Source organism: Saimiri boliviensis, chromosome 4 (genome assembly GCF_048565385.1).
Source record: "Saimiri boliviensis isolate mSaiBol1 chromosome 4, mSaiBol1.pri, whole genome shotgun sequence".
Lineage (NCBI taxonomy): Eukaryota > Metazoa > Chordata > Mammalia > Primates > Cebidae > Saimiri > Saimiri boliviensis.
The window spans coordinates 37259364-37286517 of record NC_133452.1 but is presented as its reverse complement, the minus strand read 5'-3'; the positions used below and the strand labels follow the sequence as shown (position 1 = coordinate 37286517).

Here is a 27154-nt window from a genome sequence, read left to right as displayed (position 1 = left end):
GAAAAACTGTCAATTGAAAAAAGTTTGAAAGAAACCTTTTATACAATGTTTTCATTGTCTTGTTCTTTTTCTGGAACTACAATTTCTGATTGGGAAAACAAAAGTCTTCCTAGATACAAGAATGAGGTTTTAAGAGATAATCTTTGTTTCTAATTAAGTGTGGAAGCTATCAACTATTCCATTGTTCCCAATGTCAGAATGTGCTGAATAAGATTTTGCTTTTTCTCAGGGCCCAGCATTTATTAAGCACTCAGCAAATGCTTACTGAATGAATGAATGACTCTACCCAAGCTTGTGTTTTTGTCTCAAAGCTGTATCTTCTGTCACAGTATTAAAATGTTTTTCATGAGTATCTGGCTTCACATACAGAGTAGCATATTCCACACGCTGCCCTAGCTGGATCACCAAGTGGAGGAAAGTAAGTCACAAGCTGCTTGCTTAGACTGGGTTTTTGCCCATCTCTGAACCAATCTCTGAGGCAAAAGGAATGCTATTAGGCTGACTGATTTACGTAAAGCAGTGCCTATCATTTCTGTAGTTAGGATGGAGTCAATTCCACCCAAAGCCTGTAGCTAACCAGTAGAAGAGAGACAGTACTCTAAAGGAAAGCCTGGGAGCCATGAGTAACTGACAAGGGTACCACAGAGGCTGGGTTAGACAAGCAAGAAATAGTGACAATGTGACTTGGTTTATGATGACTCAGTGGAAGACTAATAAAGATAACCCCTGTGTTACAAATAATTCCATATCTCCTAAGACTGGAAGAAAATCTTCACATTGGTTAAAAAGATACTGGTAAATTTGTGTGTGTGTAACATTTGATAGCATGCTTTTGTTTTTACGTAAAAAACCCTAAGATGCTACTTACCGTGTAGTTAAAAGAGTGTTACACTAACTAGACATTGATTAGCTGACTGAGCTAGAATGTTTCTGAATCAGTCAACAGAACTATTTCCAGAGAGGTTTTAAATAAAACAGTTGACTTCATGCAGTCAACTTTTGCAGATTTTCTAAGAAATCTTTATCTTTTGCAGATTTTCAAAAAAATCTTTCCCTATCAGAGGTCCCAAAAAACATTCCTTTATCATTTTCCTTCTAAATCTTTTACACATGCTTAAGGAAAATGTGCATGCTCTAATTCGGGGGAACATGATCCTTTATGCATTAATTGGATCAACTCTGGTTATCTTGTTGTTCGATTTACTTTTTTGCTGCTTGAGCTATAAATCAAGTTACTTGAAATACAATTTAATAGTTTTCTGTTTTTCTCTATATATTCTATTTTTTATTTTTTACTTTAATAACTATTTTGAATTGCTATACCTACTTCAGTTTAAATTTCTATTATTTGAGACTCTCTTTATTCCTATGAATGCTTTTCACTTAATATTTGCAAGGCTAATATTGATGTAGCTATTCTAACTAGGTATACTGGCTTGTTTTATTTTCCTTAATTCTACTTTTTGTCTTTTTCTGTTCTTGTATTTTCTGTCTTTTGTAAACTGTCTATATTGAACAAGGTAGATTATTTTTTTATTAATCTGGTGAGATAGGCAGTTTATATTTATTGTAACCATTTATTACATACTATGTTGTTTCTTTTTCTATGCTTTTTCTTCCTTTTTGCGTTTTTTTTTTGGGGGGGGGTCTATCAAAGTTAGGATTTCTAAAGTGTTTTTCCCTTATTTCAGAATGTTTTCTCTCTACTGGTTTGAAAGTTATATTATATTGCTATTCTTCAGGTTATCTGAAAAGTTCCTGAAAGTCCTTAGATCAACAAAGTCTAAAGTCATTCATTAATTTCCATCCTAAAGAGTATCAGGATCTTGGAGCACTCACACTAACTTCTAAGTGCTGCCCCACACTTTCCCCACATATACATTTCCTGAGTCACGTAAAATGTTGCTAGCATTTTAATTATGTTCTTCTTTTTTACTCCACAGAGTAAATACTTCTTAATATAGACAGTATTTATTGACATTTCCCAGATGATTACTAATTCTTTTAGCTCACTGTACCTTCTTGCATCTCAGACTTTCCTCCTACTCATTTTGCTCTACTCTAAAATTCATCCTTATTCTTAAGTGAAAGTCCATTGTTTAATTCTCATTTTGAGAAAAAAATGTTTTTAATTTACCCTTGATCTTGAAAGATAATTTTACTGGCATTCATTCTATTGAGTTATTCTCTCAGTACCTTAAAAGATGTTATTCCATTCTCTTTTGGCATCCAGTTTTGGCACTGAAAAGTCTCCGGTCGGCCGGGTACAGTGGCTTATGTCTGTAATCCCAGCACTTTGGGAGGCTGAGGCAGGGAGATAATTTGAAGTCAGGAGTTTGAGACCAGCCTGGCCAACATGGCAAAACCCCATCTATACTAAAAATATCAAAAAAATTAGCTGAGTGTGGTGGTGCATGCCTGCAATCCCAACTATTCAGAAGGTTGAAGCAGGGAATCACTTGAAGGCGGGAAATGGAGGTTGCAGGGAGCCAAAATCATGTCAGTGCACTCCAACCTCGGCTACAGAACAAGACTCCATAAAAAAAAAAACAAAAAAAGAAAGAAAGAGAGAAAGAGAAAGAGGAAGGAAGGAAGGAAGGAAGGAAGGAAGGAAGGGAGGGAGGGAGGGAGGGAGGGAGGGAGGGAGGAAGAGAGGGAGAGAGGGAGAGAAAGAAAAGAAGAAAAGTCTCTGGTTAATTTATCATTCCTTTATAAGTGGATAGTTATTCTGGGTGCTTTTAAGATCTCTGCCTTTATTGTTCTTAAGTTTTGACTATAATGAATATACATTGGTTTCCTTTTCCTGCTTCATATACATTTGTTTCTTGTATATGCGGATCCACTTTTTTTTTTTTTAAGACAGGGTCTCACTCTGTCACCTAGGCTGGAGTGCACCATCATAGCTCACTGCAGCCTTGAACTCCTGGGCTCATGTGATCCTCCCACCTCAGCCTCTTGAGTAGCTGGCACTATGCCTGGCTAATTTTTGTATTTTTTGCACACGTTAAGTTTCACCAAGTTGCCCAGGCTGGTCTTGAACTCTTGGGCTCAAGTGATTCTCCCACCTCAGCCTCCCAAGTAGCTGGGATTACAGGTTCGTATCACCACATCTGGCTAATTCTTAATATTTTCTTTTTGTAGAGATGGAGTGGGGCTCTTGCTTCATTTCCTAGGTTGATCTCAAACTCCTGGCTTTAAGTGATCCCTCTGCTCTGGCCTCCCAAAATGCTGATTATAGGCATGAGCCACCATATGGGGTCCCAAGTTTTTCATAGCTCTGGAAATCCGTCAGCAGTTATCTCAATTTTTTTCTTTATTCTACTCCTTAGACTCTAATTAGCACAAATTAAAACTTCACATTCTATCACTCAGGTTTCATAATCTCTAATTCATATTTTCTATCCCTTTACATGTTTTTGCTGCAATATGTTGTTTCCTCAGTTAAAACCCGATAGTCAACAATTTCTGTAATTGTGATGAATCTGCTCTTAAACCATTCATTATGTTATATATTTCAATAATTAAATTTCATACCTAAGTTGTCTCTGGTTCTAATAACTGCTTTTCAACATATCTCTTATTTCATGTTCATTTTAATTCATACATTATTTATTCAAACATATAACTGTTACTCTATTTCTACTAATTCCAACGCCTCAATTCCCTGAATATCTAAATCTACTGTTTCTCGATGCAAATGGTGTTTCCTTACATGTTTGATTAATCTAGAAGCATTAATTAGGGAGACTTTCCTTCTGACGCGATTTTTATACACTTCTTAGAGTAACCACCAGAGTTCACTGACTCGGGACTACTTTAATGCTTTTATTAAAGCATTCCTGGTTGTACGAAGGAGTCTTAGGTTCACTTTCTTTGCTTTGCCTGGAGTCCATGGCTTAGTCTCAGTGGCACAATTTTCTTGTTTCTCAACTACTTTAATTTTAGCCCACTCTCATTGGCAATAGCCTTTAGTGATTATCTTTCTTTCTAATGAGCCAGGAAATGAACTAAATATAATGTGTGTTGCATTTTATCCAAGAACAAATTGTATTTTAGCAGGAGGTTCCTTGAGCATACCTTATCAACCATATGGCCAGAAGCAGAAATCATCTACTTATTTATTGGTTAATTTTGGTAATGTGCATTTTTCATATAAATTATTCATTTTCTGTTTTGTGATGTATTAGCATAAAGTTGTTTATAGTGTCTTATTATTTTAAAATTATGCTTGGTTATTTATCTGTATTTTCATTCCAAAAATTTTATGTCTTCTATTTTTTTTCCAAATCCGTTTCACCAAGTTACGTGTACTTTACTTATTTAAAGAGACCAACTTTTGTTTAAGTTGATCCTCTCTACTATAGTATAGGTTTATACTCCAGGTGTCAGCCAACATTTTCAGTAAAGCGGCAGAAATTTTAAAACTGAAAAGTGCAGGAATCAATATGAAACATTTAATTGATAGGCTCAATAGCAGAGTGGAAGTTACAGCAGAACAAATCCATAAATTTGAAGATAAAATAGAAATCACACAGTCCGAACAACAGAAGAAGACAGGCAGAACAAAGATGAACAGATCCTCAGGGACTTACAGAACGATAATAAATCTAACATTTGTGTCACCAGAGTACCAAAACAAAGAAGAAGGCACGGCTGAAAAAGTTATCGTAAAAATGGTAGCTGAAATCTCTCCAAATTTGGCAAAAGACATAAACATACAGATACTGAGCAGACCTCAAACATAATAAACCCCTCAAATCTATAAGATATATCATGGTTAAACAACTGAAAACTAAACACAAAGGAAAAAAGAAAAAAGACAAATGACACCTATCTATCTATAGGGAACAAAACAATGTAAAAAACTGGATTTCTCATGATGAACCATGAAATTTTCTTTCTTTTCTTCTTTGAGAAGGAGTCTCATTCTCTTGCCCAGGCTGGGGTACAGTGGTACAATCTCAACTGATTGCAACCTCTACTTATGGGTTCAAGTGATTCTCCTGCCTCAGCTTTCTAAACAGCTGGGATTACAGATGTACACCACCACACCAGCTAATTTTTGTATTTTTAGTTGAGTCAGGGTTTCACCATGCTAGCCAGGCTGGTCTCAAACTCCTGACCTCAAGTGATCTGCCCACCTTGGCCTCCCAAAGTGCTGGGATTACAGGCACAAGCCACTGCGCCTGGCCAGAAGTGGCAGAACAATTTTCAAGTACCGAAAGAAAAGAACTATCAGCCTACAAGTCTATGTCTAGTGTAAGCATTCTTCAGATATAATGGGAAAATCAAGACATTTTCAGATGAAAGAAAACTAAGAGAATTTATTGCCAGTAGAGCTACAATAATAATAATAATAAGACTAAAAAGGTGCTCTAAATAGAAAGGAAATAATAAATGGAAGAGTTTTGCAATACCAGACTTCAAAAGTCTAACCAAAAATAAAACCAAAACCTCTACATACAAATCTGACAGCTTAGATGAAATGGACTTTCCTTCAAAAATACGAACTATTACAACTCAGTGTGAAACAGATAAATTAAGCAGCCATATAACTACTGTAAAAATTGAAACTACAATAAAAATAACTCCCTTCCCAAAAATCTCCAGGCCCATATGATTTCATTGGAAAGTTCTATCAAATGTTTTATAAAGCACTGACACCAATTCTATATAATCTCCTTTAGAAATCAGAAGAGAAAGAAATACTTCCCAGTTCATTTTGAAGCTATTACCCTGATACCACCAACCAGTATGTTTTATTAATACAGATGCAAAAATCCTTAACAAAACATTAGCCAAAAGAATTACGCTATATATACAAATACACAGCATGATCAAGCAGAGTTTATCTCAAGGATGTAACAGTGGTTCAAAATTTAAAAAATCAATCAATGTATCTACCACATTAATGGGCTAGAGAAGAAAAATGACATGATGATATACATTAATGCAGAAAAAGCATTTGACAAAATTCAACACAAATGCATAATAAAAACTTGCAGGAAAAAAAGGAATATAGGATAACTTCTTAACTTCAGCAAGCGCATCGACTTCAAAAACCTACAGCTAACATTATTATTCATGGCGAAACACTGAATCCTTTCCTCCTAAGACTAGAAACAAGTCAAGGATCTCTACTCTTGCTGCTCTTATTTCTGCTACAATTTCCACCCACTGCATTAAGGCAACGAAAGGAAAGAAAGGAATACAGGTCAGAGATGCATAAATAAAACTATTCAATATTTGAAGGTGACATTATTGTCTATGTAAAAACAAAAAAACAAAAACAAAAACAAAAACAAAAAAAACAAAAAAAACAAGGAATCAACCAAAACCTGCTAAGATGAGTAAGTGGGCTAAGCAAGGTCTCAGGATACAAAATACAAAAAAACACCTTATTTAATATACTTACGGCAGACACTTGAACATGGAAATTCAAAATAAAATGCCATTTACAACCTCTCGCAAAAAATAAATTGCTTAGGTGTAACTCTAACAAAACATGGACAGAACTTCTATGTGAAAATGACACAATACTGATTAAAGAAAACAAAGTTTAAGTGAAGAGACAGCCTGTGATCATGAATGGAAGGCTTAACATAGTAAAGATGTCAAATCTCCCAAACTGATATATAGGTATAACATAGTTCCTATCAAAATCCCAGTAAGATATTTGAATAGATACAGACAAAATCATTCTAAAACTTACATAGGAAGACAAAGGAACTAAAAGGCTGAAACAATTTTGAAAAAGAATGAAGTGGAATAAATCAGCCTACTTTAAGACTTATTACAGTAATCAAGACTCTGGTGTTGGTGGATGTATAGACACATAGTTCAATGGAAAAAAAAAAATAGAAAACCCACATTTAGACCCACACAACTATGCCCAACTGTTTCCTGTTAACTCATTTTTGCCCAACTGATTTTTGAAGGAGGTGCAAAAACAATTCAATGGAGAAACGAGAACTTTTCAACAAACATCACGTTGGAGTAACGGAATATCCACAGGCAACAACAACAAAATGAACTTAGACCCAAGTCTCACATTTCATACAAAATTAACTCAAAATGGAATACAGACTTAAAAGTAAAATGTAAACTATAATACTTTTAGAAAAGAACATAAAAGAGAAAATTTTGCGGATCTAAAGGGAGAGGCAAAGTTCTTGATGCCAGAAGCATTATCCATAAAAAGAAAAACGGGTAAGCTGGACTTCATCAAAGTTACACATTTTTGCTCTGTGAAAGGCCCAGAAAAGAGAAATGAAAAAACATGCTACTGACTGGTAGGAAATATTTGCAAATCACATATTCAACAAAGGACTAGTATCTGGAAAAATACACACACACACACACACACGCACACACACACCCCACTTAAAAACCCTCAACCTCAATTGTAAAAAAATCCAGTTAGAAAGAAAAGACATGAAGAAACTAAAGAAGAGATACAGGTGACACGCATGTAAAACAAAGATGCTCAACATCATTGTCATTAGCAAAAGGTAAATCAAAACTGCAATGAGATGTCACTATACACCTATTGGAATGACTAAAATAAAAAAATGGTGACGCCACCAAATGCTGAAAGGACATAAAGAAATGATTACTCATAAACCACTGGTGGGTATATAAAATGGAACAGCTACTCTGCACAAGTTTGGCAATTTCTTAAAAACTAAACATTCAACTACTACATCACTCAACTGCTATATAACTGCTGAGCATTGGACCCAGAAAACTAGATTATATTCACACAAAAACTTGTACACAAATGTTTATAGCAACTTTATTTATAGTAGCCAAAAACTGGCCCAATGTCTCTCAGCAGGTCAACAGTTAAACAACCTGCAGTACATCCATACCATAGGATTCTATTCACACTAAAAAGCACCTGTCGATAGACTTGATACACTCAATAAGCTGGATTAATCTCCAGAATATCATGCTAAATGAAAAAAGCCAATCCCAAAAGGTTACATACGATTATGATTCCAGTTATGTAACTTTGTTGAAATGAAAAAAAACTATAAAAATGCGGAACAGATTATGGTTGCCAAGTGTTAAGAAGGAAGTAGGGATGGGAGCGAAGTGGGTATGGTCATTGAAGGCAAGATGAGGGATCTCTGTGCTGGAAGAAGTTCCGTATGGAAACGTTCTCTAGCTTAGCTATACCAATGTCAATATCCTGGGTATGATATTGTATGACAGTTTTGAAAGATGTTTAGTGTGTGGGAAACAAAAAGGTACACGAAACAGGTCTCCGTATTATTTCTTACAACAGCATGTGAATGTCTTTTCTCAAAAGTTCAGTTAAAAATACCAGCTGCAAGCATATTTTACACTTTGTGAAGAATGGGCTCTTTATTTCAAATGTCCATACCATTCCAAAGGAAAGTATTGGTTATGTATTCCGCTCTAGATTTAAAGAAAATTTAAAACAACACAGAAAATTTTGAAATGACTAAAATGTTTGACCACAGATTAGGAAGACACAAAGACAACCAGGTAGCCTGAATTTTGAACAAGAAATGTCCTATTGCCTCCAAGATAGAACTAACGTGAATGATATATAACTAAGGTTATCTTACCATTAGCAAATTTTGATATATACCCCACTGCAAAATAGTACTTAAATGTTAAAACTATGATAACCTTTATGAGGCTGAATATTAAATCTGGCTCTGGAAGAGACTGGATGTGATCAGGCACATTTAAAATGTCTCGAAATGAACTCAAAACAACCATAGCACCTAGGTTTGAAGTAACAATGAAATAATATTCCCCTTTAAAATCTTGCTTTATGTTTAGAATCATTATGGACAGAAGGGCCAGCTTTGTTCTGGGAGCTTTTCATCATCAAGTTTTTAGTTATGCAAGTTATTAAAAAGGCAAAAGCTTGCATCTTACTTGGATTAAAACCCTAATTTCTAGAAAATAGGTTCTCTTCTTTCTGGTCTGAGTTCAGTATTTCGGATCTCCTATTAAACAATTGGTTAAAAAACTTTCAAAGGGCATTAGAAAGTGAAACTAGGTATCAGAAAAATCTTAGCTGAAGCTAAGTAACTGCATTTGTAAGTTTTCTACCAACGTTATTAGGTTTTGTAGTAACTACTGTTTAACGGTACTTACAGTAAACACTTAAAAATTTGTACTTTGGGTTGGCCAAAGTGGGAATTAATGCCCTTTCAAGTTTATTTAAAGATTCAGTTCAGTTCTAGAAAACTCCCTCTCCAACAAGTAGAGGTGTTGTGCATGTAACGACTGCACAGGAAATCTGGTTTTGCCTTCCACCACTTACATTTTAGGCATAAATGCCATCACTACACAAAACCTACAGGAATCCCACTCCAAGTAATTAAGTGACCAACCTCTTAAAAACTTGCCAGAAGCAACAGTGTCTATAAAAACCTAGTTAGTGTGTTATTTCGCTCTATTTCTGCATTTAAAATGAGGATTATTTGGAGAAAAATATTATGTAACATTCATGTTAACCAAATGACTGCCAAAACAAAGAAGTAAAATTGGTATACTGATACGGTATTTGAATTATGAGAAAATGAGCCAATGGGAGGATTTTCTTCTTGTTCCTATTTGATTTAAAAGAAAAAGATTTGCCAAAGGATGGGGTAGGGTCAAATTAAAAACATTTTAAGATATGTTTGTTATAAGGAGCATACTTACTGTTTTTGCTTTGAGTGTATTATGATGAAATATAGATTCCAAATTCTCCTTGGCTCTCAGCCTTCTGTCTAGTGCTCTGCTCGATATTTGGGGCATAATTCTATACAAACCCTGTAAATATCTGTCCTGATGATCAGGATGCCCAAGCTCTGAATCCAGCTGCTGCCACCAAGAGAACGGCTCCTTTTTGGAGCCCTTACACACAGATCATCACTCAAATCAGTAGTTTCTTTAGAAAACTAGCAATATTCTGGTCTGTCAATTGAGAAAAGAAAATGAAATTCAGTTACTTAGTAAGAAAAATTGGATATACGGAAGGCTGGTCCAAAGGGAGATTTATACTTAGACATTCCCTTTCTTCCCTGCCTCCCAGATATTTCCCTTCTTTTAACACACAGAGTGCTTTTTTTTTTTTTTTTTTTTTTTGAGACAGAGTTCCGCTCTTGTTACCCAGGCTGGAGTGCAATGGCGCGATCTCAGCTCACCGCAACCTCCGCCTCCTGGGCTCAGGCAATTCTCCTGCCTCAGCCTCCTAAGTAGCTGGGATTACAGGCACACGCCACCATGCCCAGCTAGTTTTTTGTATTTTTAGTAGAGACGGGGTTTCACCATGTTGACCAGGATGGTCTCGATCTCTCGACCTCGTGATCCACCTGCCTCGGCCTCCCAAAGTGCTGGGATTACAGGCGTGAGCCACCGCGCTGGGCCCACAAAGTGCTTTTTATATGCCAAATGCCAAAATGTTAAGTTCCCTGAGGGCAGGAAGTTTCTCCTTTTGGTTCACTCTTAGAATATCCTGTACCCAGGCATGTAGTAGCCTGGCAAAAAAACTAGCCCCAAGTAAGTGCCAAATTAAGTCAAGTATCTATTGAGTAACTACTATGGGAGAGAAGGAAGAAGGAAAGGAAGGAAGGAAACTGTGTTACGTCCTGGGGCCCTGGAAGCTTAGTGCATGTATTTTTTATTTTGATTGGAAAAAATGAGTTGCTTACCATTTAGAAGGCATGCTTCTAAATTTTTTCATCAAAGAACCTTTAATGAAAGTGAAGAAAATTCTGAGGCTTCCACTTCATGTGGTTTGAATTGTACATCTCGGTGTTTGTTTCAAGATTATGCTAGACTGTCAAGTCATTGCTTTTTCTAAAATGTCCTCTGCAGTGCAGGTAGACCAGAAACCACACTTCCCACAAACTCCTTCTGTCTCTGGTTCTAAGTTAGAGCTGATCAGTAACAGCCATTTCCATGAAATTTGGAAGGCACGGAGAAGGAGAGGCCATCTTTCCTCAGAGGCTAGCAGGCAGCAGACATGGGTTTCACATCAGTTTCAAGATCTCTTGCAAGGCACTGGCTTTGGAACTATTAACAGCTAAGAGCTGGGGACAGCTCCCTGTGACACAATGTCAGTGCTGCACGCCAAGACAGCACAGGCTTCTGGATGTTCTCAAGAGTCACAGCAGTCCCTGGGCCAGCTCCTGAGATCTACCCACTTTGCAGCTGCAGACACTTCCCTCACCCATCCTTTTGATGTCTGATTCCCTATGTTAAAACACTTTATACTTGTAATGCATCAAGTGGTTTCTGTTTTTCTAACTGAATTGTTAAAATATTCAAAATTAACATTAAAGGGAAAAGTTTCCCACCTATCTTGTGACCTTCAGTGAATGTAATGCTGCTTCTTCCAATCCACTGACTTTGGAAAATGTGCATGTCTGCTTTTGTTGTTACTGTTACAACCAGGTAATTTCTTTCCTATCTCTCATGTCACAGTATTTTGAGGATGCGAATTCCTAAATACTCAGAAAAAATGGTTTCATCTTAATTGATGTATAAATTATGTACTTGTTTATAGAGAATTTTGTCAAAAGAAGCAGTACACTGTAACACTTTCAGGCTCCAAATGGCTTACAATTTGGTAAGTGTATTTCTTTGCTGACAAGTCAAACTGTTCAAATGTATGGAGAACTGAAAAGGTCTGGGATTCACAGGTCCATTTTTTGTTTTAACTTAATCATGAAACTACACACCTTTTTTTTTACCCCCAGATAATGCTATTTACCACAAATAAATTTTTATCACATTTAAATGAACTTGAAAATATCATTCAACTCAAATCCCTCAGTCAACTTACTTCAGCCCATAATAAAACTTTATATTACAGCAAACCAGCCACGTGAAAGAAATAAATTCAATTCTGACTTTCAAAAAAATAAATGAATAAGTTACCTTTGTGAACCTTAGCTATAAAGGTGGACGATGACTTTATTTTCTTTATATAAGTTTTATGTTTTATTATAACATTCATTTTTCTACATGAAGACAGAAATGAAAATTATACCAACCACATAAACTATTTTCTACTTTCCTCGCTAAATCACAGATGTATGTCATGGAAAGAGGGGCCTTTAAAGGCACTTATTTATCATTGTAGGTTTATCTACAAAATTGATATTCAAAACCACAACTTTTCTGTGTACAAAATTTTACAATTTTTAACAGAAGCAGTGAAGACACCAAACAACTCGTGGCGACCTCCTCAAAGTGCAGTGTCCTTGGTCACCGATGCAGATGCTACTGGGGCAGCCAGTGTGCTCAGAGGGTCCAACTCCAGACACTGCATCCATGGCTGTCCTAGACTCAGCTTCATCTGTGCCCATATCTGTACTTTTAAAAGAGATGGTCCCATGCCTACTAAAAAACAAGCTACTCTATATCAATATGACATCACTCTTTTACCATCAATCATATTGCAAGACCATACTATTTAATGACCAATACCACAGCCAAATACTTAATGCCATATTGTCATTCAATTTACCTGGCTGGTTAATGTCAATCTGTATTTGAATATGTCTTTTGAGCACACAAAAACAAATGTATAGTCACTTGATGAGGAAATTCTTCATTTTGACTCAAATGGATTCACCATGCTGTCAGTTACGAAAACAACTCTAATTTTATTCTCCACAGGGCAACCTTCACTTTTCACAGCAATTCTAAAACTGACCTACAGAAAAATTTCAATATACATATACTTTTTAATTTGGCTACCATACTATGTTTTTTATTTAATTTTTTCTAATCAAGACTACTCTTATGTTCCAAATATTTTACCGAAAGTTTTTCCCTCAAAATTAATGTTTCTTAAAAGAACTGAAACCACTAACATTCCTGCTCAAACCACTGATAAGTGCGCTAGTTAAAATAATAATTTATAATTACACTTCAAATAAAGGTACTAAAATCATGCCCCCTAAATTTTTAAGTGCTTTTGTTGTTACTGAATACTCAATGCGAAATGAATAGAAGTAAATTTATCAAGTATAGCAAAAAAACTGAACTGACTGTGGAAGCCATGGGGATGGGACTTTACAACAGCAGCAAGAGGCGAGTTTATCACCAGAAACCTCATGTGCCTCTGTGCACTTGGGGTAAAGGCCACATCCGAGCAGGCCTGGTGGGTGGCCATTGACCTCAGAACTGGTCCTTTTGTGTGAATTCTCCTCCCTGCATTGTCCATTCTGTTCTAGAGCCGTCTGATTCTGGCCACAGGAGTCTCCAAGTTCCAATCACTCATTCACAATAAAGTTTTCTGTAGTCTCTTTTGTGGGGAAAAAATAAATAAATAAATAAAATGGAGTTTTTCTGACATGCAAAGCAACTTCTACCAGTCTGACAAAGTAGGTATCATCGGTGACACCCTAAAATAAAAACCTGGAGTGAACTGTGCTCCAGAAAGACATTGAATGGCCACAGCGCATGTGGTGGTGTCTCCAGTGCTGAGGTTTCAGGCAGCACAGCACCAAGTATCAGGTGACCACTGTGGTCCCACCAGGGCACAGTCCTCATGAAACAGGCCTAACCAGATACTTTATAACTCATCTTTATTTTGGTTGCAAAGATATGGTTTACTTAGCTACTTACTATTTGTTTCCATTTGAAGTCTCAGAGCTTGCCAAGTTAAACACTGCCTTCAATACTGAACTGCTGTACAAAAACATTATAAAATACAAAATATAAACTAAGTTAATCCTCTTTACAGTATTCAGATTAGTGCATTGAAACACTGATTTAAAAAGGCAAGTGAGATAATTGGCAGACAACCAATTGCTTTTCTAATGCAGGATGATACAAAACAGCACAAAAGGTAAACACTCAATTTCAAGTGTCAGGTGCTCAAAAACAGTTAATTGTGGGAAAGTTACTTTCCAAAAGCAATTCTGACCCAAAAGTTGTAACCATTATTCTACAAGACATAAGGGAAGGTAAATAATGGCCCACAAAACCAGATGATGTGGTTAAGATAACTAGTTTGGTGGAATAACAAGCTGGGATCTTTAGAATCCAAACACAATAGGTATTGGTTTGTCATACTTGTCTTCTAAATTACGTTAAACACTTATAGTAACTACACTTTCCCCAGTAAACATCAGACTTAAATAGACCATATGTAACAACAACCTATCCTTAGTATTTTTACTAGACAATCTACAGCAAAAGCTTAACAATATATATACAGCAGTATAAAATAAACTAGAAAAGTATTCACCGACTTCAGAGTAAAAAGGATCTTAAAAGAAAACCAACAACAAAAATTAAATACTTTGTGCTGTTGTGAACCAGAAAAAACAACAACCAATGAATAGACCTTATTTTAAGTTACTGAGAATATTTTCCCTGCTGAAGCAAATGAAAAGAGATTTTTAATTGAAGTAACACAAATCTGGGTGTGTCACATTGACAGGGAGATGCAGACAGAATCCACAGACCTTTAAATTTACGAATTCCCAAAACTAAGTCAAGCAGGGTAAATAAATTATATGTGAAAGGCATATACAATGTGGGCAAAAACTTAACAATTATTAAATTGAAGAGCATGGAAGTTATGTCAGCAGTGATAGAAAATCTTTCAGTATTAGAAAATATCAGATTTAATGCAAAGAAACCACCCCAACCCCCCAATAAAAATAACAAAGAATGGGAACCATCCTTTATACAATAGCTTTAAAATAATAATTAAAAAAAACAACAACCATGATTACAGGAATCTTCCTACATAATTTAGACAATGTAGTGCAAGAGTGTGCTCCTTTATAACTTCAGCGGCTCAACCCCCATATGATGAAACCAATAATCACGACTCCAATGACCAGGATAAGAATGATGATGCACAGGGTTTTTCTGGATTTGCGCTACAGATGCAAAAAAAAAAAAAAAAAAAAAAAAAAGTTTACGGATTTAGTGAAGTATCGCTACAGCAACTAAAAATAATTTGGTTCATTTCTAGAGTAAAACCAGTAGTAGAGGATTGCCCTCAAATTTTTGACTATGTTTTTTGTTTTTCATAAATCTCTTTAATACATATGGCACTATTCTTTCAAAAAATATTTTTGAATTAATGCTACACTAAGGGAGCAATTTTTCAACTTTTGTTGGTGATTTTTCTGAGGGTGTGGCTGAGCTTAAGAAAGAAGACACCACGAAATAAGTTACTGACCCAAAAGACTGAGGGTACCTATATATAAAAACAAAGAACCATTTAAAAGTTAGACATTCTTTACCTTTTATTAAAGTTTTTCTTAAAAATGGGTTCTCTGAAGAGATCAGCAAATATACACTGGCAACGTTTCCTCACGTACATTTCTTGTTTCCAAAATGATTTTGGAATGAGTTCCCAAAATCATTCTCATTCCTTAATATTAATGGAAACTACATTCAAAATCTCAACAAATGAAAACCACAGAGCAAACAAAATCATGCTGCTGTCATTGAAAACTGAATGGTTAATGATTTTGCTTCATTCTTCATTCCTGGTCCAGTTGTAGATTTCTGTATTTCTTTAATAGCATTTGTATCTCACATCAACATGCAGGAATCCTTTTTCTTACAAAGTAAAAAATTTGTAAATTTACTTTGTGTCAAGTAGAAGTATCATGATATTTATCAAAACATATATTTGAGTCTGAAATTACCCTGAAAACCATAAATACTTTGAATATTCCACATATTCACCTAATTATTCAAGTGAATACTTTGAGTATTCCACATATTCACCTAACTATTCAAGTGAATACTCCTCATGCGTCAAACACAATTTCTCTTTTTGAAATCATGCATAAGTATTTTCCCTAGGCACCACTTGGTTATGATAAACTCACATGTAATGTACCTGTGAGTCATCACGGGTATCCCACAACGGTTATTTGTTGCCTAGGGTACTCCCCGTAGTATGGGATAATGAGGCCCTGTGGCAATGTGGTGATAAGCGAATTTATCACCTTCCTTATGCTTATGTTCACCCAAACATATCAAGGCTTCCAAATAGAACTACTGGAAAGCTGCCTCTTTTCTCAGCACTTATGTTGCTTGACCATCCTGTCTCCCTTCGGGGGCTGTGGGAATGAAGCCTGGGGGCAGCTCCCAGTGCTGGGGTATAGCCTGGGACATGTGATTTTTCTTGTAGGCTTCTGCTTCCACAAAGAAGAGGTAAAGTAAAACTTGGCAATATATCCACATTCCCTCCAAATCCAAAAGCAAAATAAAATATCATGTGAACCTAGTCACTGATGGATCTTGTTCAGTTTTAGCAGTTATACACTAACAGCTCCGGAAGACTTCCGTCATTTGCAGATAATCGCGGGTATGCAGGGGTGTGTGTGTGTGTGTGTGTGTGTGTGTGTGTGTGTGTGTGTGTGTTTTCAATTATTCATTAGGGACACCTAAAGTCCATGACACAGTGATATAGTGATAATAATTCCACTGAGCTGCATACCTAAATTACACACACAAAGATGATAAACAGGAGTGACTGTCAGTGAATACAATTGTTTATAACTCAGCTATCTCCGTATAGCTTCATTATTTTTTACTTGTCATTGAATATGCAGTAATTTGTCCAGTAAAAGATAGACTGTGAAATGAAAGGCAACTTCTAAGGTTAGTAAGAAAAACAAAAAGCAATTGAAAATGTCTGAGATGACAGTATCTTCGATATTTTATAAGCAGTTAACAACGGCTGGGCATGGTGGCTCACATCTGTAATCCCAGCACTTTGGGAGATGAGGTGGGTAGATCACTTGAGCCCAGGAGTTCCAGACCAGCCTGGGCAACCCAGTGAAACTCCACCTCTACAAAAAACACAAAAATTAGCCAGGCTTGATGGTACACACCATTCGGGAGGCTGAGGCAGGAAGATGTCTTCAGCCCATGAGGCAGAGGTTGTAGTGAGGCGAGAATACACCACTGCACTCCAGGCTGGGCATCAGAGCCAGACTCTGTAACAAAAAAAATAGTTAAGGGGCCGGGCGCGGTGGCTCAAGCCTGTAATCCCAGCACTTTGGGAGGCCGAGGCAGGTGGATCACGAGGTCAAGATATCGAGACCATCCTGGTCAACATGGTGAAACCCCGTCTCTACTAAATATACAAAAAATTAGCTGGGCATGGTGGCGTGTGCCTGTAATCCCAGCTACTCAGGAGGCTGAGGCAAGAGAATTGCCTGAACCCAGGAGGCAGAGGTTGCGGTGAGCCGAGATCGCGCCATTGCACTCCAGCCTGGGTAACAAGAGCGAAACTCCGTCTCAAAAAAAAAAAAAAAAAAAAAAAAGTTAATAAGATCAAGAAAGTGATAATTATGAATGACAGCAACACCAAACTGGAGTTTAGAAAAGGAAATCAAATGCTATCTGGTATTCAGGGGTTTCCAAAGAGCCTGGCCTTATCCATGTTCAACATCAAAAGTCTACATATTGTATGAGGTAGTAGTAGTTGCTAGTTCTAGTATATGTATAGTACTTGACACATAATTTATATTTGACAAATGCATGTGGACTCCCTATATTAACCCGACTCAAGAAATAAATTCATTCCTGGTGAAGGGTCTGTTGAATGCAAACAGAATATATGATGAACAATGACACTCCAAGCTAATATGATTTCCACAAGACCTGCAGCGATCTCTCTAGAACAAGGAAATTTGCCTCTTTCGTCCAGAGTGCAACTGACAGAAAGAAAAAGTAAAAGGGAGGAGCGAGAAATGGAAGGAGGAGCCTATCAAAAAGAGGTTTTGGGGTAGAAATGTCACAATGACATCAGAGATCCCCGGCCATCAGAAAACCCTGGAATTGTCTCTGCAGCCCAAACACTAAACTTCCTCTTCCTGTGGGCCCACAACTCTGGTTCAACCCTAAGAACACAGGCTAAAATCAGTGCTAAACTGACTGGTACTGTTTAAACAGACTTCTCTTCCATGGGATTTTAAATTTTAACATCTTCAGCCATTTTAAACCTAATCTATCTTCCCCCACCCCATCCCCCCACCCATACACACGTGGAAAGGCTAAGTTTTAAGAAAACTGATCACAGGTAAATTACCTGATAATCTGCTGCCCTTGACAGTTGTTGATTTGCCTGCTGAACGTGCACCTCTGCATTTTCTACATTGGCTTCTATGCTATCTGTAAATAAAACACACACACACACACACACACACACACACACACGTGTTAAATACATATTGATACTCCAGTAATAAATCACCAGATTTCATTCAAGGTATGATTAAATATGGTCATTATTCAAAGGTTAATAGTAGTATATCGTAAAGTTGAATTTTTTTAAGCTGGCTGTAAGAATTATAGCATACGTCTATACTATCTTTCAGGCAATCCAAACTATTCACAAGCATTTGCAGAACAGAATCTTGATCATCTTCATTACAGAGCAACTCTGGTTCTACCTGGCAAACTCTGAAAAGTATGGTCAACCTGACATTATCAAATCAGTCTCAGCACAAGAGATGTCTCAGTCTCAAACTCCACAACTTGTTCTATCGCAAGATCAATGCACAAGAGATCAACCCTCTTCTTTCTACTGCTGCAGATTTTATTCATCACGATAAAAACTGGTACCTCTGACTTTTCAAAGAATAATACTATTTGAATATATTCTTTGAATATATACTTTGAAAATAATAATATTCTTTGAAAAGTCAGAGGTACTGGTTTTTATCATGATGAATAAAACAAACAGAGGGAAACAAACAGAAAAACTCAAATGCTAAAACTTGATCCCTTAATCATCATGTTAATCCTTAATGTTTCTCAGTTTCTTTTCCCGCTTTGTCTTTGTAAATGCAATGTACTTTAAGGTACTACAGCGTAATACCTATGCTCTACTTAGTATGTATTCTATAATGGCCGACTGAATAGCAAGCATGTGACGAAATTTATTTAGGGTAAATACAAAGTGCTGAAAACCATTTACTCTGTGGTCATCAACATACATCTGTGCTGAAACCTAGCCCTCACTGAGAGCCCATGCAGTCTTCTTAAATGGTGGCAGTTGGAATGGGTGTCATTTTGAAGCACAGGACTCGTGTCTCTTCCTATCTACCAACTCTCAGCTTTAAAGCTCATGCTGTCAAACTCAGCCAACCCTCCCTGTTGCAGACATGTATAAATCGTATGGCCTTTTCTTCTCATTCCTTTAATAGTTTAGCCTCTGACTCACTGATGCTCTCTCTAATACTTCTCTTATTATACAAACTGGTGACTTCAAGATCCAACTGCTGACCCTTCTAACACCCTGGCCTCTCAGTTCACTGACCATACTTTTTCCAAAGACTGATACCTTTCCTCACCCACCCATTTCCATGGTCACATCCCGAACCCTTGACATTTACTAAGAACAGTAGTTGTTCCATAATCTCAATTTCGAGGATCTCACTATCTGATCACCTCCTTCTATTTCTAGAGCTCACTCCTTCTAATGCCCTGGCTCCAACAATTTTCAACTTTCATTGATCCTACAACTTTTTCACTGTCTCTCACATATGGCATGTCCTCACTTCCCTCCTTACCTAGCCTTAGAGTCCTTGGACAATCACTCAGCCTCAGCTTGCACTCATCCTCAGCTCCCTTGCTCCTCCACTTTAGTCATATGACAAAACTCCACCCAGTACCCATGCAGCTGATTATGGGTGTAAAAAGGATGAACCAAGTTTTATTTTAGTGTCATGACTGCCAAGCAGGTTTATTTTTCATTTCCTTAACACCTGAAAGACTGTCATACTTTCTCTTCTCTCCTCAAGGTTCTGAGGCCTCCTTGGGCATCATCATTCTTAGCTAGTGACCTTGATTTCCAGCCCTTTGAAACAATAGGAACCATCAGAAGACATTTCCACACGTTTTCATGACCCTGTCTATATGCGTTATCTGTGTGTCCTGACAACTCCCTTGTTGTCAGGAATATCATTCCATTTGTGCACTTTATCACATTCCCTATCGCTTAACTCAAAAACCTCAGTGCAGCAAACTTCCTCTTTCTCTTACTTATCATTAATATTTCTTTCCCTTGTGGATCATCTCCATCAATCCCACAGCTGCCACCTAAAAACTCATTTATTCTATATCCATTTTTGCAGCTATGACTGCATTCTCTTTCACATTCCCTCTTTACTCTTCAAAAGAGTCATCTATACTTGGTATCCACCACTGTTCTCAACCTATCCTCTCTCGAGCCTACTTTTATCATGCTTTCACCTACACCATTTCACCAACACAGCTCTTACTGAGGTCACCTATGCCCTATACATTGTTAAATCCAGTAGTCAAATCCTAATCCTCATTTTACTTGACCTAACAACAGCATTTGTTGTTGACCATCCAATGTTCTTGAAGCACTTTTTCACTTCCCTTCTAGGACAATTCACTCATTTGGATTTCCTCCACATCACTGGCTGTTCTTTAGTCTTTTGTATTTGTTTTTCTTCAACTGCCTGGGCTCTTAATCAGAGGTTAAGAAACATTTTCTGCAAAGAGCCAGAGAATGAATAAGCTTTGTGAGTTGCATGATCTGTTACAAGTATTCAGCTATGCCTTCACTGTGCAAAAGCAACCACAGACGATATGTAAATGAATAAATGTAGTTTGAAGACACTGTTCTTAACATTTAGAGGACGCAGGGCTAAGTCCTAAGACCCCTTCTGTTCTCTATCCAGACTTAATTCCTGGATTATCTCTCCCAATCTTGTGGTGTTAAATGTTATGTGTACACAGATAACTCCTACATTTAGATTTCCTGCCTAGCCTTCTCCCCTGAACTCCATGTTCATTTTACTAATGTCCAGAAGACCTTCACCTGGTGTAAAGGGGACCCTCAAACTTAACATACTCAAAAATTATTGATTTATACCCATCTAAGCCTGCTCCACTGACAGATTTCCCATCTTAGAAAATGTCCACCATCATAGCGGGCCAAGCTAAAACGTTAGCATCACCCTTAAATTAATTCTTGCTTTCAAACCTATATCCAGCCAGTCAGTAAATCTTTTCAACTCTCCACTTAAAAAATACCTGAAATCTATTAACTTTTCACCATCCCGCTAGTTCTCTCTTGATCGAAGCCAACAAGATTGCTCATCTGGATGACTGCAGTGGCCTGTTAGGTGATCTTGCTTTTTGTTTTTTCTCAGCAGCAGGGTTATAATACTCCTCTGCTCAAATCCTCCTTGGCTTCTCATTCATTTGTAAAGATTAAAGTCCTTACACTGGCTCAGGCTCCTACATGACATCATCCCTTGCCCTTGGACATGATCTCCATCTCCTTCTTGCTCATTAAAATGTCAGGTATGCTTCTGCCTCAAGGCCTTTGTACTCGCTGTTCTTTCTGCCTGGAACACTTTCTCTTACTTGCTCCCTGACATCCACCAAGGCTTCACTAAAATGTCACCTATAAGTAAGGCCATACCTGACTACCCAGCGTCAAGGGGCAACACTTTCCACCCCTAGCAGTCCCATCCCTCTACCCTGGACTTATTGTTCCCATAACACTTATCACCATTTACTTGATATTCTCTCCTTTTTAAAAACTTATCTTTCTTCCCATTATAAGATCAATTGAGATAGGGTATTTTATCTGTTATTTAATTTCAGCTGAATCCCCAATGCCTAGATTTGCATCTGGACATAGAAGCTGCTCAACATATTTTGGATGACAAATAAATTGGTTTTTGAAATTTTACCCTGTGATGTACTGGGGATACAGACAGGGGTAATAATGGATAAAAAATAGTTACACTGAAGTAAAAGTGCAAATACTTCTGTCGCACCAAATTCAGAAAACAATAGATAGCTCCAGATTTCAAGATGGTCAGAATCCTGATGAATGCAAACGACTACACTGAAATGCTGTAACATTCAATACTTAAGGGATTCTTTTTTTTTTTTCCCCAAGACGGAGTTTTGCTCTTGTTGCCCAGGCTGGAGTGCAATGGCGCGATCTCGGCTCACCACAACCTCCGTCTCCTGGGTTCAGGCGATTCTCCTGCCTCAGCCTCCTGAGTAGCTGGGATTACAGGCACGCGACACCATGCCCAGCTAATTTTTTTTATTTTTAGTAGAGACAGGGTTTCACCATGTTGACCAGGGTGGTCTCGATCTCTTGACCTCGTGATCCACCCGCCTCGGCCTCCCAAAGTGCTGGGATTACAGGTGTGAGCCACCGCGCCCGGCCAGGGATTCTTAAGTAAAAAAAAAAAAATCACTTCTAAAAAGAACTCCTAACTTCTACAAAACACTACTAAATTCAGCTACCAAAAAGCTACTAAAATGAATGATTAGGCAAATGGCTACCTATTCCCTATAACCTAAAAGACAAGATGTCATGCATAATTAAACATACCACGAGTTTCCCCAAAAGTGCTTAGCATGGTGATGGTTAAAATAGATTAAGACTAAAACCAGAGACCCTGGAAATAAGCTGGAATAATGTTTCAGGATGCCTTCCATGGTTTTGGCAGCAGTAGACCCTGATTAAATTTGGGCTTTTGAACTAAATTAAGCTGGTTATTTTAACCAGCAGGGGTAAAAAATGTGATCTGTTTTCGATAATGCCAAGGGTGATGCTTAGTGTGTTTTACAGATCATGCTTCTGGTTCCAGGGAAACCAAAAGAGGTACAGAAAGTGGTTACTCCTGTGTGAGAGAGATACCGTAGGTAAAGTGCCTGTAGGTTGCTCTCACCTCTAAAATCTAAGTCAGCAGGTCTTACCTATTACATCTCCTTGTTCATGAATCATCATTCCCAAATCTTTAAATATTTCATTAATATCCATAATATCAGCCTAAGAGAAGAAGGAATATATTACTATAATCAGAAATTCAGTCCCCATTCCTCCAAAGAAGAAAAATTTAAAAAACCCAAACCCCTACTCACACATGGGTGAGCATGCATCTATAATATAAAAATATAATACATGAATTTTGGAAAGATCAAGAAAATATTTGACAATAAGAAATCCTAATTAAGAAGACTTTGAACAACAGCCATCAGTTCTCTAAAATAAGTTTGTGGCATTAAAAATACCAAGTGAGTGAGACAGAATGGAAATGAAGGCTGTATAATAGAGAAGAGCCATGGATTACTGAGTTCATTTCATACAATCTGATAGTTTTGATATCACCAGCAGTATCTACTTACAAGAGTGTAAGATATTCTTACCATGTATTTCTAGTAAAAATTTACACATCAATTTGACAATCTAAAATAATAAAGCATTAGATGTAAACGTAAAGTCTCACAATAATTTGAACATGTAATGGATTAGTGATATGTCACTACTGGATAAAGAAGTTATAAATTTAGTTAAGTAAAGAAAATATAAATTTATTTTTCTTTAATGACACAATTAACTACTTCATAGAGTTTTTGTAAGGACTAAATGAGATAATTAACATAAAGAATTCATCCCATAGTGCCTGGCATATGGAAGGTCTTCAATAAATTGTAGCCATTGTTAGCTATTACTACTCTTCGTTCTAGGAACTAAGGAGGTTCCATAAGAACTATGACTTAATACATTTTTTAGATCTCTTCGATGTCAAAAACATAGTAAAGAAATATAAAATACCTTGCAGGCCTTACAAAAAGTCTTACTCATGCAGGTACAATGTGCATCGTGTGCCCGGGAAAGACATCCAGACTTTCTGGACAGACATTTATCTCTACACTGGTATTTTCTCAGTACTAGGGTGGTCCATAGATGACTTAATAGCATAAAAAGAAAAAAGCTGCAACAGGAAGGAGTAGGTTCCCTCATCTTAGACAAACAATAAGAACAATATTTTTTTAAAGGAATTATTCTAACTTATACATTACAAATACTACCAAATTGATACATTAATTTTCTTTGTCTATGTCAGGCCTGGTGTCTCACACCTGTAATCCCAGCACTGCAGGAGTTCAAGACAGGCAGATCAAGTGAGACTACGAGTTTGACACCAGCCTGGCCAACATGGTGAAACCCTTTCTCTATTAAAAGTACAAAAAATTAGTCAGGCAGGTGGCATGTGGCTGTAATCACAGCTCCTCAGGAAACTGAGGCACGAAAATTGCCTGAATCTGGGAGGCAGAGGTTGCAGTGAGCTGACATCGTGCCACTGCACTCCAGACTGGCCCACAGAGGGAGTTGCCTAAAAAAAAAAAAAAAAATTTCTTTCTCATGCCTTCTCTCAGCATTATCCAAGTATCTCGATAACAAACTCACTAAGAACAGAGCAGCAGCCCAAGGCTACAATGAAAGGCTTACTTCAAGTTGCCTGATAGAAGACTCTCTTTCATGAATAAGGCGGAGGTCATCCTCTGTAATTTCTTCATCCTGCAACTGCACTTGAGGTTGAGTTTGGCTAACAGAAAAAAATGAATGCGGAAAAAAACAAAGACCGATATTCAAAACAATGAGACTCATTTCCTAGTTAAGATATATTCATTAAGTAGATTTTATTTTTCAAAGTCACAGAAGTTCTCACTTAAAAAATTCTAAGACTATAACAGATTTATTAATCAAATTTTACTCATTTTTCATTTCACTTATACCATTTTATCTAATATGAGTTTAATATTATTACTTAATTATTGGAAGCTATATTTGGCAACTGGGTATTTCTTCTCAGCTGACTTAAACCTCATATGAGGGAATGTCTACATTAATAATTAAGTTCATAAATATTTATTTGGAAAATTTTATATTTAATAAATACTCTATAATTACTTATTTTTTTTTAAACTTACTCTCTGTTTTCAATGTATAAACAACTTAAGTTATTTATGATATAATATACTGAAAGTTTTAATTCTGTTCCAGGGACTTTATTTAATGTCTGAACTTTGAAAAATTTACCTTTTGATCTGTAAAATATTTTGTTTTTCTTACCTTTCCCAGGATACAAGATTCCTTTCTTTTGAGCTGTCCTCAGGAAAACCTCCCTGAATAATTTAGTAACAGGATGGAATGAGAAGGGAGAAAGAGAGCAAAAATAAGAAAAAATATTTTCCCTTATAATAATCTAAACTGATTTATGTATGTGTGTGTGTGTGTGTGTGTGTGTGTGTGTGTGTGTGTGTATGGAGAGAGAGAGAGATGATCTTGTTCTAATTTTTCAGTTCAACTGCTTCAAGTAATAATATAATTATGAGCAATTTTATATTCTAAGTAGACAAGAAAGGAATTCACTAAATATTCTCAAGGGCCAAATAAATATTACTTGGTTAAAGCTTAATGTAGTCTTGGAATCCATATGTTAAGGAATAAGAAAACAACTCATGATAGTTTGTAAGGGAATTTAAAATTAGATTAATTCAAAATTCTACTGAAAGTTTCCTTTCATTTATTTTCTCCAGGCTCATGTTCATTTTCAATATTCATACAACATACTTGCACCATTCATCTTTGTCATCTTGGTGTAATCCAGGAGGAAATTGCTTTCTATATTAGCGTGTACATAAGCAGAAAGCCTCAGTACCAATACAATATAAGAATACTAATCAGGATTTGATCCCTAATCTTTTCTGACAAAATATGTCTCTAAATTTTTACGTAATCTATAATCTTCTGTAAAATGACACAGAAAAAAATAACCAGAGTAACACATAATTATCATCCTTCTCTAAAAATGGAGCAGAAAAGCATAAAAATAAAATATTGAAGTGCTGATTTCCAAGATATTCACAGATCTTACATAACTTAAAAAGTTATGCTACTACAGACTTTTATGGGCCCCTTAGAAAGTAACCATGTTTATTTCTAGAATGTCACTACATACTTACAGACACTCTGGAACTGGCTCTGACTCGAGCAACAAACTCTTTCTCTCGCTCAGCAGCCTGCCTCTGGACCTTCTGGAAGTTTGTCAGTGATGTTGTGAACTCTGCCACTAAGCGATCTTTCTGTATTTTCCTTTGACGCTAGTGAGAGAAAAAAAAAAGCCAACTAGAATCAAGCTGTGAAGTTCAACAGAATTTGGTAGTTGTTTTATCATTAGCTGGTTCTTTATTTAATCCTGAAGTTTTCACTTACTCCCCAATTACAGGGCCCTATGGATTAACTTTCAATAACATTCTGACAGTATGTCAAACGCTGTACATATTTAACTTGAGGCAAAAGACCCATTGTGCTGGATTTCCCACCTCAAGTTTTCATGCTGCTAAATACTAGCTCGTGATTTTGAGGCTATTTTAAAGCAATTCCTTTTTCGGCAAATAAAGCCTTATGCTTTTAGCTAAGTAATAACTTCCATTGAATAAGCAGGGAAATAAATATGTTCCCCCAGGACACCTCACATGTTGAATGAGTCTGCACGTTGCATGAAGTCGGACCGGGGAGGCCAGGAAATAATAACTCAGGAAGCATTTTCTGAGAACTTACTTAATTACGGGTCAGGGCAAATGCATGGAAATAATTTTTGCTTTATTGAACCACAGGATACTACCTGAGCAATTAAATATAGTTTTGTGTTCTGTGAACTAATCTCAAGCAGAATTATTTTTGATTTCCTTTTTAGCATAAGAGTTCAAAGATCCTACAATGCATTTAATTTTTTTTTTCATATTCAATACATCAACAATGTGTCTTAAAGCTTGATACCTTACCTGTTCACTAGGGGTGGTGGGCAGAGATCCAAACTCTTTAATGTACTTGTCCGTTTCTTTGGCAAGCTGGTTAGTATATTGCTGCTTCTGCTGCCTGAAGTGAGAAAACACACATTACAGACAAAGGACTAATATACTTCTTTAAGCTACAACTCTGCCATTTAAATCAGCACTGACAAATAGTTGTATAAAAATTGCCTTTGCATAAACTGGCTCTACACTTTGTAAAAAAAATTTTCATATCCTATTCTTTGATAAATATTGAGCCAATATTACATGTCAGGTTCTTCACTCACACAGGGTAGCTGAGCTTAGAGAAATAAGTATCAATGGCGATTTAGAAACAGATGACTCAAGTCAGAGGGAACTTGAAAAATAGATTGCTGGATGTCTGATCCTTTATGTTTGAGATATTGGGGATGTGGGAGCCTTTTATCCGCATCTCACACCTGGAAGGTCAGGTGAACAAGAAAAGATTTGTTGCCTTAGACTTTGCCCAGTTCCCAGATCTTAGTTATATCTGGCCTCTCCTATTTCTCTATGT

General features: G+C 36.8%; 1 protein-coding gene across 2 annotated transcripts in view; it reads right to left on the bottom strand.

Annotated features, from left to right (window-relative positions):
- Positions 1-11948: 11948 nt before the first annotated feature.
- STX7 (syntaxin 7) overlaps positions 11949-27154 on the bottom strand; it is a 57386-nt gene continuing 42180 nt past the window's right edge. The window contains exons 4-10 of one of the 2 annotated variants that reach the window (XM_003932440.4): positions 26611-26704; positions 25789-25926; positions 24896-24948; positions 24272-24368; positions 22735-22807; positions 18059-18141; positions 11949-14879 (exon numbers count right to left, since the gene is read on the bottom strand). In XM_003932440.4, coding sequence (XP_003932489.1) covers positions 14787-14879; positions 18059-18141; positions 22735-22807; positions 24272-24368; positions 24896-24948; positions 25789-25926; positions 26611-26704 — 631 coding nt within the window. In that variant the 3' untranslated portion in view covers positions 11949-14786. The other variant, XM_074397449.1, reaches the window with a different exon arrangement.